This window comes from Ochotona curzoniae, unplaced genomic scaffold (assembly GCF_017591425.1).
Source record: "Ochotona curzoniae isolate NIBS_2020 unplaced genomic scaffold, NIBS_Ocur_1.0 contig_1302, whole genome shotgun sequence".
In the NCBI taxonomy this organism is placed as follows: domain Eukaryota; kingdom Metazoa; phylum Chordata; class Mammalia; order Lagomorpha; family Ochotonidae; genus Ochotona; species Ochotona curzoniae.
In genome coordinates this window covers 16168528-16183517 of record NW_024465035.1, presented here as the reverse complement: position 1 = coordinate 16183517, position 14990 = coordinate 16168528, and the positions used below count along the sequence as shown (strand labels likewise).

At 49.0% G+C, this 14990-nt stretch overlaps 1 protein-coding gene across 1 annotated transcript in view; it reads right to left on the bottom strand.

Annotated features, from left to right (window-relative positions):
- Nucleotides 1–8068, bottom strand: part of TRANK1 (tetratricopeptide repeat and ankyrin repeat containing 1) — a 66588-nt gene extending 58520 nt beyond the window's left edge. The window contains exons 1-2 of the mRNA XM_041003950.1: nt 8022–8068; nt 1854–1980 (exon numbers count right to left, since the gene is read on the bottom strand). Of these exons, the coding sequence (XP_040859884.1) occupies nt 1854–1980; nt 8022–8068 (174 nt within the window). The remainder of the gene's footprint in view (nt 1–1853; nt 1981–8021) is intronic.
- Nucleotides 8069–14990: the final 6922 nt, after the last annotated feature.

Below are 14990 nucleotides of genomic sequence, written 5' to 3'. Positions count from 1 at the left end.
TCCAGCTCCGTGCCTGGGAAAGCAATGGAGGATGGCCCAAGCACTCAGGGCCCTGCTACCCACGTGGGAGACCCAGCCTGAGTCCCAAGCCCCAGGCTGCATCCTGGCCTAGCCCCAGCAACTGCAGCCATTTGGGAGTGAATCAGCAGATGGAAGATCCCTGTCTCCCCCTTCTCTCTCTGTAGAAATTAACTAATAAAATAAACACACACAAAAAAAAAGGAATGCGGAAGTGGCCGTGATCGCTGGGCCATCAGAAGCTACCACAGCTTTGGTGACTTCAGGACGCCCTGAACCTCTTGGGCTACAACCACAGCCTCCACCCAAGGCTATTGCTACTTTTCGTCCTTTGGGAAGAAGTCCTGGAAATCACTCCCATTTTTGAAGGCAGTCAGTAACTTCTGAACTACCCACACTCCAAAAGGGGAAGTAGAAGAGCCAGTTTGAGGGGCTGGTGTGGTGGCATAGTGAGCTCACCCTCTACCGGCAGAACTGACATCCCCATTTGGGCAGCAGTTTGTGTCCTGGCTGCTTTCATTCTGATCCAGCTCTTTGCGTATGATCTGAGAAGCCAGCAGAGGCTGGCTCAGGGTCTTGGGCCCCTGTGCCCATGTGAGAAACACAGGAGGAGCTCCTGGCTCCTGGCTTCAGACCAGCTAATCTCTGGTTCCTGCAGATCTCTCTCTCTCTCTCTCTCTCTCTCTCTCTCTCTCTCTCTCTCTCTCTCCTCCTCCTCCTCCTCTTCCTCCCTCCCTCCCGCCACCTCCCCACCACCTGCTTTTCTTCCCTCTCTGTAACTCTGATTTTTGAATAAAAATAAATAGATCTTTTAAAAAAGGAAAAAGCTAATGCCTACTTTATAATGCAGAATATCCAAATCCTTCTCGGATTGGAACAATCTGCAGGTCAGCCCTCCGACCTTCCCCACTGTGCAGACCACTGAGATAGAACAAAGGCTCCCATTTACTGGGTGCCAACAACCTCACTTCCTGACTCCCCAGTCCGTAACAGTCTAATTCCAAGGCATTACGTCATTTCACAACTGAGGAAACTCAGTCTTAGATGCAGAAGAGTAACCCAGTGGAGTTATTCATGATGTCTCCAAAGGTGCTGATGTTTACTATAAAAGACACTTTCTAGGCCTGGTGCGGTAGCCTAGTGGCTGAAGTCCTCTCTTTGCACATACAGGGATCCCATACGGGTGCTGATTCATGTCCCGGCAGCTCCACATCCCATCCAGCTCCCTGCTTGTGGCCTGGGAAAAGAGTCTAGGATAGCCCAAAGCCTTGGGACCCTTTTCCTGCACGAGAGACCAGGAAAAAGCTCCTGGAGCTTGGCTTCGGATTGGCTCATCTCCGGCCTTTGCGGCCACTTGGGGAATGAATCAGCAGACAGAAGATCTTCCTCTCTGTCTCTCCTCCTCTCTGTAAATCTGACTTTCCAATAAGAATAAATAAATATTTTTTAAAAATACTTTCTGAAGACTCACCATCCCATTGTCCATTCAGTTAGATTTGAAATAAAGCTCTGCTATGGCGAGCCTTACAAAGGCCACGAGCAGAAGCCGGCTTTTACGTAACTATGTCAGAACCAAATGAGTTCCTCAGACTCTCCACCGCCCTCCTCCCACCACCGGGACACCCCTGTTCTCAGGGACAAGGGCACCTCAATGCCTGGCCCTGTTACTTTCCCCCCCAGATAATGCTCACGGGCTCTATGGGTAGCCATCTAAAGTGCAAAGAGAGTTGAAGGACAAGTCCTCCTTGCATGTCAGTTTTCATAAGAAAGGAGACTCCCAGGCAGGCTAAAAAAGGAGGCGGCAGCCAGCACCCCACGCTGCCACGGTGCCATACCCTCACGTAGTTTGGATCCCACTGCAGAGACTCCTTGGCAGTGAGGTAGGCTTCATTCCATTTCCCAAGGTTGTAAAATGCATTCGATTTGTTGCACAGTAGCACAGCCACCTCCCTCGGAGCAACCCTGTGAAAAAGAATAAACCGGTGGTGTTTAAAGCAATCATTCTATAAGAAGATACTTGAGCCACGACCCCGGTTCTGGCCATAGCCATCACACACAGGCTTTTGGAAGGGAACGGCTCACTTGCCTGGTCGGTGGCTTGGTCCCTCCTGGCCCCGAGGAGACCAAGGTCTACAGACCATCATCTATCCTTCTGCACTCTCAGATTCTTGCTACCACCTTCCAAGGATAACTGTTCTTAACACCTTGACCCCACCTCCCACTGATCTCCACAAATCTTAATTTTGTTTTAGGCCACTGGATAAAGTATTATTTAAAAAAAAAAAAAAAAGAAAAAAAAAAAGACTGGTCCAAAGGATGGTGAAGACAGGGTTTCCACCAAGCCTTTGCAGCATCCAGATGTGGAATGAACCATTCCACAAGCTGTTGCCACGTGGCTGCACAGTTTATCACTGGACGTGCCTTTCAGAACACATGATCCTACCACCTTCGGGACCAGTCCTCAGTACAATGGCTGTGGATAACAGGCCTGTGTGAGGCCTGCCAGAAGTCTGCAGGCATCTTACCCCTGGGTACCACTGTTCAAATGTGGACCCATTTGGGAATTAAGGACGACTCTGAGTATGCAAGTCCTTGGCACGGTGAGGAAGGGTTCAGTCCAGGATGACCGAGGGAGAGCCTCTTAACATGACAAGCCAGGGGCACCTGCTGCCAGGATCCAGGGGCAGTGAGGTTGGTGCTGAAGCCAGCTTGAAAGAAGGAAGAGGCAAAAAGCACCACAATATGCCAAGAGAAGCCCAGATGCCACTGTGAGGTATATAAGACACACAGGAAGAAGCAAAAGGCTTATGACTCTTCTTTAACACTTAATTCTGAATTTCCATTATTTATCTTAGAGGGAGAGAGATGGGGAGAAGCAGACAGAGCTCCCCAAATGTCTGCAATGGCTGGGGTTGGGCCAGGCTAAGGCTGGAAGATGGAAACTCAGACACTGCCATGTGGGTGAGCCACCACCACTGCTTCCCAAGGTTTACATGAACAAGGAGCTGGAATCTGAAAAGAAAGCCAGCACTTCATCTCAGGACTTAGATATGGGATAGAGGCATCCAACCAGAGTGTTAACTGTTAGACCAAAAGCCTGTTCTTATGTAGTATTTCAATTGTGCAAACAAAACAAATTACTATATAAATAAGTACACAAATAAGATGGAGGTGAAGTCAGCTCTGTTACTATCCCCATCCTCACCATTCTCTGTGTCCAGCTTCTATCATGGCCTGTTATCCCCTCTAGCTGAAGAGACGAACACATAAGATGCTGTGAGCTAGGCAACAGGTGATCAGTAAGGTGGTGGTGGTACCCATGACTTCAAGTGTAGCAGATGCTATTGGAATACCCCGACACCCCAGCCAGGACAGACATTCTATGGACTGGAGGATTTCCCCCAAAAAACTCAAATACTGAAGCTCGATCTCCCAATTACAACAGGGCCTTTTGGGGGTGATGTCACTGGATGGGGGGTAGGAGTATGGTGTTATGTTTTGAGCAAGATTTGGCACCCTAAACTCACATGGGTACTTCAACCCCAAAGAGCTGAGATAACAATTAAAGGTAAAGACTTGATAACTTGGTGTTCCACAGGTGGGCCAGGTGATAGGTCTTCAGGTCATTCGGAGAGAGCCTTTGGAATGAAGTTTTTGAAGAGGGTTGGTATCAGCCAAGCATGAGCCATGAGCTCTGTGTTTCTCTGCTTCCTACACGTCACCTTGTGGTTCTCTGCTGCCATCACCAGACGCCTCAACCAATGAGTTGTGGCCGGAACAGGCCTGTTTCCTCCAAAGTTTCTCCTCTCAGATATTTTAATTAAAGTAACCAAAAGCTGACTAATACAAGTGAGGCTCTCGTGATAGGACGGGTAGCTCTTACAAAAAGAGACATTAGAAAACTTTCTCTCTCTCTCCTTCCCTCTCTCTCTTGTTCTCTTCCTTTCCCATGCCAACAATGAGAAAGCCATTTGCAAACCAGGAAGAGAGCCCTCACAGGGAAATCAAATGATTTGGCATCTTGATCTTGAAATTCTCAGCTTCCAGGATAGTGAAAAATAAATTCTTGTTTTTTAAACCACCTCACCGAGCACATTAACATGGCCCACTCCCTGGGGGATCGCCCAGAGGCCTGAACCCATGAATGACAAGATAAGCATCAAAATGCTAGCTCCACCTCCAAGAGGACCAGCTCTGTGGTAGAGTTCCAGCCCCAGCGTCCCCTGTGGGATCAGGCAGAATCTGAGTGTAGATGCCAGCCCTGCTTCGAGCCTTCCCTATTTCGTCCTGCTTTCCTCTGCATCCACCAGATTCCTTGCTCATTAATCCCATGCCCGAGTCCCGCTTGCCAGCAGTGGCATTCAGGCAAGCACAGGTGGTGGGTGAGGGGAAAGAGCGTCACCAAGTCCACGGAAGGCAACACACGCAGGTCTGAACGGAAATCCCACGGTGCAGGAGCTGAGATCTGAGCACGCAGAGTGCAAGACCACACTGCCTCTGTAAGGAGGTCAATGTGTCGCCGTGAACAAAGAACTCCACCCCGGCTCTGACCCAGTTCTTATCTGCCCTAAGACAAGGCAAAATGACAGAAACTTTAGACGCAACCCGATTACAATCAACTCAAGTTCACCTGGAGTGTAGACATCAACCTGACAGCAGGTAGGAGGTGCAAGCAATGTTTCGGTCATTTCATTCAGTACCACTTCTCAGCGCACGCGTGGGCTGTGAGACTATCACAGATGCCAACCTCTGTTCCTGCTACAACAGTGCTTCCCAAGGGATGATGTGGGGACCTCTGGGGGCCCTCCAGACCACTTCAGGGGGCTCACTAGGTCAACATTTTCACAGCTTTGGCAGGCTGAACAACAATCACCAAACAAGCCCTTTTGGACCAGAGCATTCCGCAATGTGGTTAAAGATTTGGAGGAGGGGGCCCAGCGCGGTGGCGCAAGTGGTTAAGGTCCTCGCCTTGCACGCCCCGGGATCCCATATGGGCGCCAGTTCTATCCCGGCAGCCCCACTTCCCTTCCAGCTCCCTGCCTGTCGCCCGGGAAAGCAGCAGAGGACGGCCCAAAGCCTTGGGACCCTGCACCCGCGTGGGAGACCCGGAAGAGGCTCCTGGCTTCGGATCGGCATAGCATCGGCCCGTTGCGCTCACTTGGGGAGTGAATCATCGGACGGAAGATCTTCCTCTCTGTCTCTCCTCTCTGTATATCCACCTTTCCAATAAAAAAATAATAAAAATAAATCTTAAAAAAAAAAAAAAAAGATTTGGAGGAGGGAGATTCTGATACCATCACAGGAGTCCGTAGCAGAAAGAGACACCGCTACAGTCGGAGAGAGGGTGAGGATGCAGCAGCAACTAGGAAGATGTGCTCTGCCGATGGAGGACAGCGCCAAAAGCTCAGGTACAGGCAAAGATGAACAAGCCAAAGAAACACATACTGTCCCCGGAGCCTCCAGGAGCAGCCCCACCAACACCTCAAGGCTACCCCCCAGGAAACTTGCCATCGAGTGTTGAACTCCACAGCCATAGCAAAATTAATCTGTACTGTCTTAAGCCACTGAAGTTGAGTAATTTGCTACAGCAGCAACAGAAAAGAAACACTAAAATGTGATGAACCTTTGTCCCTACTTCTCCTTGCACAAGTATATCAAGAAGTCCTGGGGCCTGGCGCAGTAGCCTAGCAGCTAACGTCCTTGCCTTGCATGCACCAAAATCCTACATGGGTGCCAGTTCTAATCCCGGCAGCTCCACTTTCCTTCCAGCTCCCTGCTTGTGGCCTGGGAAAGTAGTCGAGGAAGACCAAAGCCTTGGGACCCTGTACCCACGTGGGAGACCTCGTGGGAAGAGGCTCCTGACTGCTGGCTTCAGATCAGTGCGGCTCCGGTCATTGCGGCCATTTGGGGAGTGAATCACCGGAGGGAAGATTTTCCTCTGTCTCCCTTCCTCTCTGTATATATGACTTTCCAATCAAAATAAATGTTTTTTTTAAAAAGTGGATGTGTTGGGCCCGGCGCGGTGGCGCAAGTGGTTAAAGGTCCTCGCCTTGCACGTCCGGGATCCCATATGGGCGCCGGTTCTAATACCCGGCAGCCCCGCTTCCCTTCTCCCTGCCTGTGGCCCAGGAAAGCAGTCGAGGACAGCCCAAAGCTTTGGGACCCTGCACCCGCGTGGGAGACCCGGAAGAGGCTCCTGGCTTCGGATCGGCATAGTATCGGCCCATTGCACTCACTTGGGGAGTGAATCATCGGACGGAAGATCTTCCTCTCTGTCTCTCCTCTCTGTATATCCGCCTTTCCAATCAAAAAATAATAAAAATAAATCTTAAAAAAAAAAGTGGATGTGTTGCAAAAGCTATACAACATACTTTTGCAACAGCAATACATGCTAAATGCAGCAGCAGACGTAAGAAACAAAGTTGTTATATTGAGACTTTAAGAGGATTTGCAAAAATATGCCATTCTTCTTCACTAAACTTTTGTGGAGACACGGTTTTCATAAAAATAGAACACAGTAGGTCTATTACTAATATTTGTAATAAGTCAATAATTATATATTTTAGTATTTTGATTTCTAACTTGAACCGCATTGCTAGTTATAAACTGACTCACATCCATAAAAGTTTCTCGGGATCCTTGGGAAGTTTTAAACACAGGACGACACGGGTTTCGTGGGTTTAGCAACAGGTCTCCTCAAAGCCGAAGAGACAGCCGAGGGACAGGGAGCTTTAGTGCTGGTGGCATGCTCCCAAGGCCAGGGGTCACTGGCTTGCACAGTAAAGGTGACTGTGGGGCAGATGTTCACCATGGCAGTCGAGATTCGCACGTCCCACATGCGAGTACTTGGGTTCAACTCCCACCCCGCTCCTGACTCCAGCTCAGTGCTCTCTGGGAAGCAGTGTTTTGCGCCGAAGTGATTGTACCTGGAAGGAGCTCTCAGCTCTAGCTTTGGTGCCCCCTCCACTGCAGACATCTCTGATGGCCAGCTGACGGCACAGCTTTCCAGCAGCCCAAGAGAACCTGGTCACCAAATTCTTTTAGCAGCTCAGCATAAGCTGCCGACCCCACCCAGTAAGGAGATGGGGAACAAACTGGCTGCTAACCTGGCTCAAGGCCTATGCAGGGCCTCTTCCAATTCACATCTGTATGGCCGTGAACCTGGAGATGGAGTCTGCTGATCTTGGTGTCTCCTTCTGAAATGCACACCCCTACAACGCTTCTCACCACCAGGGAATTAGATAGGTATCTGGAAAGATCATTTTCTGACCTCAGAAGTAGCTAGAATAATTAACACTTAACCCAGTGCTAATAATATGCTGGGAACCGCTTCCATGCACAAGCCAACCTCAACTTGGCAAGAAGTGAGTGCAAGTCCTGTAGCTGGCACTATTCTTACGCTCACATTTACCAACCCCCACAGCCTGTAAGGAAACAGTTGCTTGAGCATCTGCTGATGGCATTTCCCAGTTCTGATCCCAAATCTGACCAACCCCAAGCTTCCGCTCTTCATCTTGTGCTATATCACCTGGTGGGACAAGCCACACTCGGGTGCTGCTCCTTCCAGACGCTCAGACGGGGACTGCTGCGGGCCCCACTCTCTCACCTCCCTGCTTAAGCCATTGCAAAATGAGCCTTGGAGCAGTGTCCCTGGGACTGCATCTCTCCAGGGGACTTGCCTCTTGTAGATAACAGCCCTATTTTCTTCATTTCGGTATGGCCTAGCACATTTGGGATACTTACATACCTGTTATGTAACGATTTGAATGCCAAACTCACGCTACTGGTTTACCCTAGTTTGACGTGGATGGTTAGAAAGGGGTGCCTAGCACCCTGAACATGAACAGGTCAGGGGGGGTGTGGTGTTCAGCCTCAGAGCACCCTGGAGAGCCTCAAGAAGCAGCTGCCTGGGGTGGGGGCCGTGGCACAGGCGAGGCAGCCACTTCGGACACCTGCAGCCTACACTGCAGCAGCAGTGCAGGCTTGGCTTCCTGCTGATGCACCTGAGAGGCAGCAGGTGGCGGCACAAGTACTTGGCTCGGACAGCCATGTCCGAGACCGCAGTGGAGTTCTTGGCTCCTGACTTCAGCCTGGCCCAGTCTGCACTCTAAAAGGCATTTGGAAAGCAAACCAGCAGAAAGAAGATTCATATTCATTCTCTCTCTCTCACTCTCTCTCCCTTCCTTAAAAATAAATACATCTTGGGCCCGGCGCGGTGGCGCAAGTGGTTAAAGGTCCTCGCCTTGCACGCCCTGGGATCCCATATGGGCGCCGGTTCTAATCCCGGCAGCCCCGCTTCCCTTCCAGCTCCCTGCCTGTGGCCTGGGAAAGCAGTCGAGGACCGCCCAAAGCTTTGGGACCCTGCACCCGCGTGGGAGACCCGGAAGAGGCTCCTGGCTTCGGATCGGCATAGTATCGGCTCGTTGCGCTCACTTGGGGAGTGAATCATCGGATGGAAGATCTTCCTCTCTGTCTCTCCTCTCTGTATATCCGCCTTTCCAATGAAAAAATAATAAAAAAAAATAAAAATAAATCTTTAAAAAAAAAAAATAAATAAATACATCTTTAAAAATAAAAAAGTGGAAGGAACCAGTATTGTGGTGCAGTAGGTTAAGACACTGCCAGCATACGTGTGAGTCACATCAGGGGTAGACCAGGAGGGGCCAGTTCATAACATCCACTGGCAGATCCGAGAACTAGGACAGGGTGCAGGAGGGGATGAGTCAGGCTACATCACCAGCCAGTTCACACTCAAGTCAGGACTGGAGACTGCTTGGGAAATGCTAGGCTGCATCACCAACCAGCACAAGCTGGAACTGGGGGCTGACTGGATCGAACTAGGCTGAAGTACCAACTTGTGGATGCCGAGAAAGATGAGCCATGTCAGTCTGGAAGTGGTGGGTATCAGGTCCAGGAGCCCTAGGGGTGAGGGGTCCAGCATACCCTGTGTCTCCTGGCCCAGGTCCCTGGGCCCGCCTATGCGATGGGTGCTGAATCTGTGAGCCACAGGGGAAAGGGGCCTGGAGGGGTTGGGTCTCCTGCTCCAGGTCACCAAGCCTGCGTGCATGGTGGGGAGCCAGGTCCCTGAGCCCCAGGGGCGTGGGGGGGGGGTGTCACACAGCGCAGGGCCTTGGGCCATCCTGGATGATGGATGCTGAACCTGTGAGTCTCAAGGGTGAAGGATCTGGCTTGGCCCTTTGTGTCCTGGTCCAGGTCCTAAGGGCCTACCTACATAGTGAGTTTCAGGTCCATGAGCCCAGAGGGTGGAGGGTCCAGTGGGACCAGGGTCTCCTGGCCCAGTTCTTTGTGCCCACCAATGCAGTGGGTGTTGAATCTGAGAGACCCAGCAGTGGGATGCCCATAGAGACTTGGGTCTCCTGGTCCTGGTCAATGAGCCTGCCTGCATGGCTGGGGCCAGGTCCATGAGCCCCAAGGGTGGGGCTCCAGCAGGTCCCGGGTCACACAGCCTGGGTCCTTGGACCCACCTGCACTGTAGATACTGGGCCCGTGAGCCTCAAGGGTGGTGGGTCTGGCTTGACCCTGGGTCTCTGGGCCCAGGTCCTTGGGCCCACCTATGTAGTGGGTGTCAGGTCCATGAGCCCCAGGAGTGGAGCGTCCAGTGGGGCCAGGGTCTCTTGGCCCAGGTCCTTGGGCCCGTCTGTGTACTGGATCAGTGAACCCTGGGGTCGAGGGGGCCAGAAGGGCCTAGATTTCCTGGTCCAGGTCACCGAGCCCACCTGTGTGGCCAGGGGTCCAGTGGGTTCCAGGTGGCATGTCCCTGGACCTTGGACCTGCTTACAAGGTGGTCATTGGATCTGTGAGCCCCAGGGGTGAGGGGTCTGGCATGGCCCAGGTCACCTGGCTCAGGTCCATGAGACCACCTAAGAGAACTGGTCCTCCCCAGTGTAGAGGATGGCATGCTGGATGGCAGACCATAGTGCACATGGAGGACATGGTAGTTCCTGCTGGGCATGCATCCTGCTGGGCAGAACTTTCAGAACATGTGCCGTTGTGACCCTGGGTTGATACTGGGTGTACTGGGATACTAGGGAGGCTGGGTAAGGCCTTTCCCTTTATCTCTGCCCCTCCCTCCAGAAACAGGAAGAAAAACAGAAAACTTAGAATTATCACTCCACCCACTTTTCCTTAACCCGTGATCCTTCTCACCCTGATCGACTATGTAAACATCATCTTAAAAAAAAAAAAAAAAGACACTACTTGCTATGCCAGTGTCCCCTATGAGTGCTAACTCAAATACGTGCTGCTCCACTTTTAATCTAGCTCCCTGCAAAGTGGCCTGGGAAATCAGTGGTTGATGGTTCAAATTCCTTGGGCCCTGCAACCCATATAGGAGACCTGGACGGAATAGCAGCTCCCGGCTTCAGCCTATCCCAGCCTGGCCACTTCAGCCATTTAGGGAATGAACCAGGAAGTGGTGGAATGAACCAGGGAGATCCTTCTCCCTTCTCTGTATCACTCAGTAACTCCACCTTTCAAATACATACATACATCTATTGCTTTTAAAAGCAGTTTTAGAGGAGATGAGAAATATGGGGGTCCAAAGAGTGGTCCCTTAGAATTTTCTCCTCCCATGGCAGCAGCAGGAAAGGCAAAGGGGACGATTCAGATGCTCACATGTACCATGGACCTAAGGGGTCATAAAATCTACTGGAGGTCCCGAATGCCAACACAATTATGGGAGAGATAATTCTTAATACTAAGATATTCCATCTTGAAAGGGGCTGAGAGGAGAAAATGAAGCAGGTGGAAGTGGTGGTTATTTTAAACACAGAAAAGCTGATTAGGAATGGAGGGTTTTGACCTGCACTGCATTTCTTAGTCATGGCTCTATCGGAGTGAAGCGCATGACTCCTAAACAACTCGGAATAGAAAACTCAGCCTACACTTTTCATCCATGATCTCTAAATTGTATGACTCATGTTGATACAGGGATGACTGAGGAAAACATGAAAAAAAAATGAAGAATTGATTTACTACAGAATAAAAGATATCTATCTTTCTCTCTCAAATACCATCAGCCAGTTTTTGTCAATCAATACTTTTGAAGCTGGCTGTTATCAGACAACTAGAACAAGGCAGCCACCGCGGGACAAGTAAGGGTTCGATACCCCTCCTCTACAAATGCCTTCTGCTTTGCAGAAAAAACCAGCACCCTAACTAAAGCGCCCGATGATCCAAAGCTGCCAGTTCCTAAAGGGACACCATCCATGCAGCTGCTAAACACATGAAGAGGGATACACAGGCTCACCCTTAAGAGTGAGTAAAGAAATGCAATATTAAACAAGGCACTGGAAAATCACCAAAATGACACCAAATGTCATAGGCGCTGCTGACAGAGCCACATATTCCACATCACCAGCGGTCTCATGGATATTCATCACAGTTAAACGTTGGAAGTAACTGGATGTTCTGTAACACATAATGAATTTAAATCAGTTATAAAATGCCCACAGAGCACAACACCACACAGTCATTTTAAAAATCATACTGTAGGGCTGCCGTTGAAGCTTAGTAGGCTCAACCTCTGCCCACAGGCACTAGCATCCATATGAGTGCCAGTTCGCATCCAGGCTGTTCCATTTCCTATTCAGCACCCTGCTTATGGCCTGAGAAAGCAGCAGAGAAGGGCTCAAGTGCTTGGTCCCCTGCACCCACATGGGAGACCTGGAGGAAGCTTCTGGCTCCTGGCTTTGGATCAGCTCAGCTCCGGCCACTGGGACATTTAGAGAGGGAAGCAGCAGATGGAGGACCTGTCTCTGTGTCTCTCCTCTCATTTCTAACACTGCCTTTCAAGTAAAAAATAAATATTAAAAAAAAAAAACATAATGTAAAAGTACAATTAATGATAGGGTAAAAGTAAATGCAAAACGACAGGTTACAAAAAAGACACATATCCCCAACCAAATGTTAAATACACATAATATATTGAAATTATGCCAAAATATTATCAGCCCCACCACTGGGATTAGACAGGGCTTTGATTTCCTCCCTCCTTATGTGTTTCCGACTTTTCAATTGCTCACAATGTATCACATTAATAATTAGACCATAAATGTTATGAAAATGAGACTCTTTAAGGAGGTAATTGAAAAACTCAGAAACTAAATGTTTCCACTGTGTTAACAAATACAATAAGAGCTGTTCACTTCAAAATTTTTCCTACTCCCCTGGAAACCAACAGTAAGTTCTGAATGATGTGTAGGCAAACACCAAACGTATTCACCCACCGCTGTCTCTGCTCTTGGAACGATTATGGCAAAGGGGAAAGACAAAATGCCAACCACACAGAAGGCTTGCTTTCTTCCTGCGAGGATTCATCGAGAGGTGCGTTCTTTTATTAAGGAGAATAAGCTTTATAGTTTCATGCCAGAGAGTCACACTGCTGGATCTTCCTTTTTCTTTAACAGCTGCTGGTCTATCTGATGAAATGATTAAACCAAATAATGATGCTGTGCCATAATGCAATATTCTTGGCTGCCAACAAGTACTGAGCACTCACTGTGTGCTGCTTATACCATTGTCTTTCATTCCTACAAAAATTCCCAAAGACTGTGTTTGCATTGGACGCACAGGGGGAACTGAGGCTACTCATCAGTCACAAGAAAAAGTGTTACTGAATTGCAACCTTTATAAACTAAACCGTACCCAGAAGAATCAGGACACAGGCTGCCAAGAGTGAGTCCAACCTAAACAACAGTGTCTGAGTTCTTGGTGGGCTCCAGGCTCTCCCTCAGCTGGGCTTTCAGTCACATCCATGGTACAAGGGCTACAAAACACATCCAGACAGCTTCTCAGTTCAGGGGTACCTGTCACTGAGTCACTAGGAGACTCCTGTGAGATGGCCCAGTTCGTTGCTGGAAGATGCCACAGGCTGTCTTGGCCACATGGAGGAAAGAAGTGCAAGGGAAATGCAAGTGCTCCAAGTGGATTTCAAATCACAGAAGGCCAAGTTTGTCATGGTGATCACTGCTTGTTACATATACACATCTGAAATTCTATACCTGACTTACAGAGAATGGAGCGAAGGCTGCCAACAGGAGTGGCCAATTTCTAGTTGAATCCAGGAAAGAAAGTGTTAGGCTGACTCCTTTCTCCTGCCCTGGGAGGGGCCACGGACAGTTCCCAGGGCAGGAATCCAAAGTCAGAAAGCATGCTGGGGACTCTAACACGAGTTTCTGTTGTTTGCTTTGAGTGAGAAGTAGTACAAACGCGTAAGAAAACAGAGATTTCTTAAAATTCCAAAGATTTTAGAAAAGCAGTGAGGAGTACAACCCTAACCTTCCCTACCCAGGGTTTACAGACGGAACAGGAAGGACCAGGCGTGTGTCATCTCCGCCTCTGCTGACCTCTATCCTGCCCAACCCTAGAGACGCTCCGTCCAGTTGATCAGCTTTGGTCATCAACTTCAAACTGTCCATTCTAATATCCAATCCCATTTATACCCAACTCTGTGGGCATCAAAATTAAGATGGTGAGCTTAAATGCCAGTGGTTAAAGTCCAGCTCTGACTCATCCTTGAAAAATGCACATCCAAAAATGTAATTTCCAGCAAAAAGCATAGATCATAAATGACCACCTACGCCTAAGAGCCATAAGCAACTACCTAACACGGGTTCTCACCAATGTTTCTGAATTTGTGCCTCTTGGAAAAAATTGACATACTCACTCAACAAACACGTCTCTCATAAAGATCTACAACTTCAAAACATTAATCTAATAATGAAATAACATCTCCCTGTGCTGGTAATGCGCTGGGGGGCATGAAGGAGGTGACTGTAAAAGGACAGCCATATCCCCATCTCCTGGAAATGTATTTTATATTGGGGTGACGAACATTAAATGATGAAACAAATGTTAAAATCAAGAGATGCCTCTTCTAAAGAAAAAGTAGAGGGTAAAAGAGAGCATGCAACAGGAAAAAATAGATTATAAGGATCAAGGCAGGTCTCTCTTGGAACAGACATGTCAAGATCTAAAAAATGAATAGTTAGCTCAAGGCGGAGGAGAGGCAGATGTCCAGCACAGGGAAACGGTTCAGGAACCTCTTGGAATCCATGGAGGGTTGGCTCCAGGACTCCTCTCACAAGCCAAAAATCTGCAGAGTCAAGTGCCTTCTATAAAACACAACAGCACACATATATAACCCATGCATATCCTCCTTAATGCCTTAAATCATCTAGATTACTTATAATATCAAATACAATGTAAGTACTATGTGTATGATTAACGTATCGTGTAGAGAATGATGACGAAAAATCTGTACAGAGGCAATTCTTTTTCTGAATTTTTTCAAAGTTTTATTTATTTTCATCTACTTGAGAGGTAGGGTATCAGAGGGATGGGAGCTAGAGAAGATCTTCCACCTGCTAAGTTCCTCCACAAATGCCTCCATCAGGCAAGCAGCATGAAGCTAAATCTCCTGCAGGGATGGCAGGAACTGAACTGAGCCATCACCTTCTGCTGCATCCCAGAGTGCACATGAGCAGGAAGTTGAACTGTGCAGTGAGGGCACCAGGACCCGGTCCCAGACACTCCAATACGGGTCGTGGGCATCACGAGGAATTTGCATAACCAGCAACACCTATCTCACTTTCTGAGTATTTCTCATCTTCTGATGTTGGATCCCTAGGTGTGGAACTCACGAAGGCAGACAGCCAACTGCAAGTGTGAAGGCTCCGACTGTCTCAGTTCAACAACTAGCAGGTACGCAGGCTGCAGAAATGAACCTGCGGGAGCACATACAACTGCAGCTGATGAGGTTGGATGCTGAAAGCCCTGCGAGGGGCTAGGAATCCATTCAGTGCAGTACGAACAGCAGCGCTGCCTGCTACCACAGCTTGTGACGAGGCAAGTGGACCACTGTGCAATACAACAGCCAGCAGCTGCGTGGGAGTGTCAGACATTTAAAATACAGCTAATGGACCTAACGACTGATTTTATGTTTTCAATTT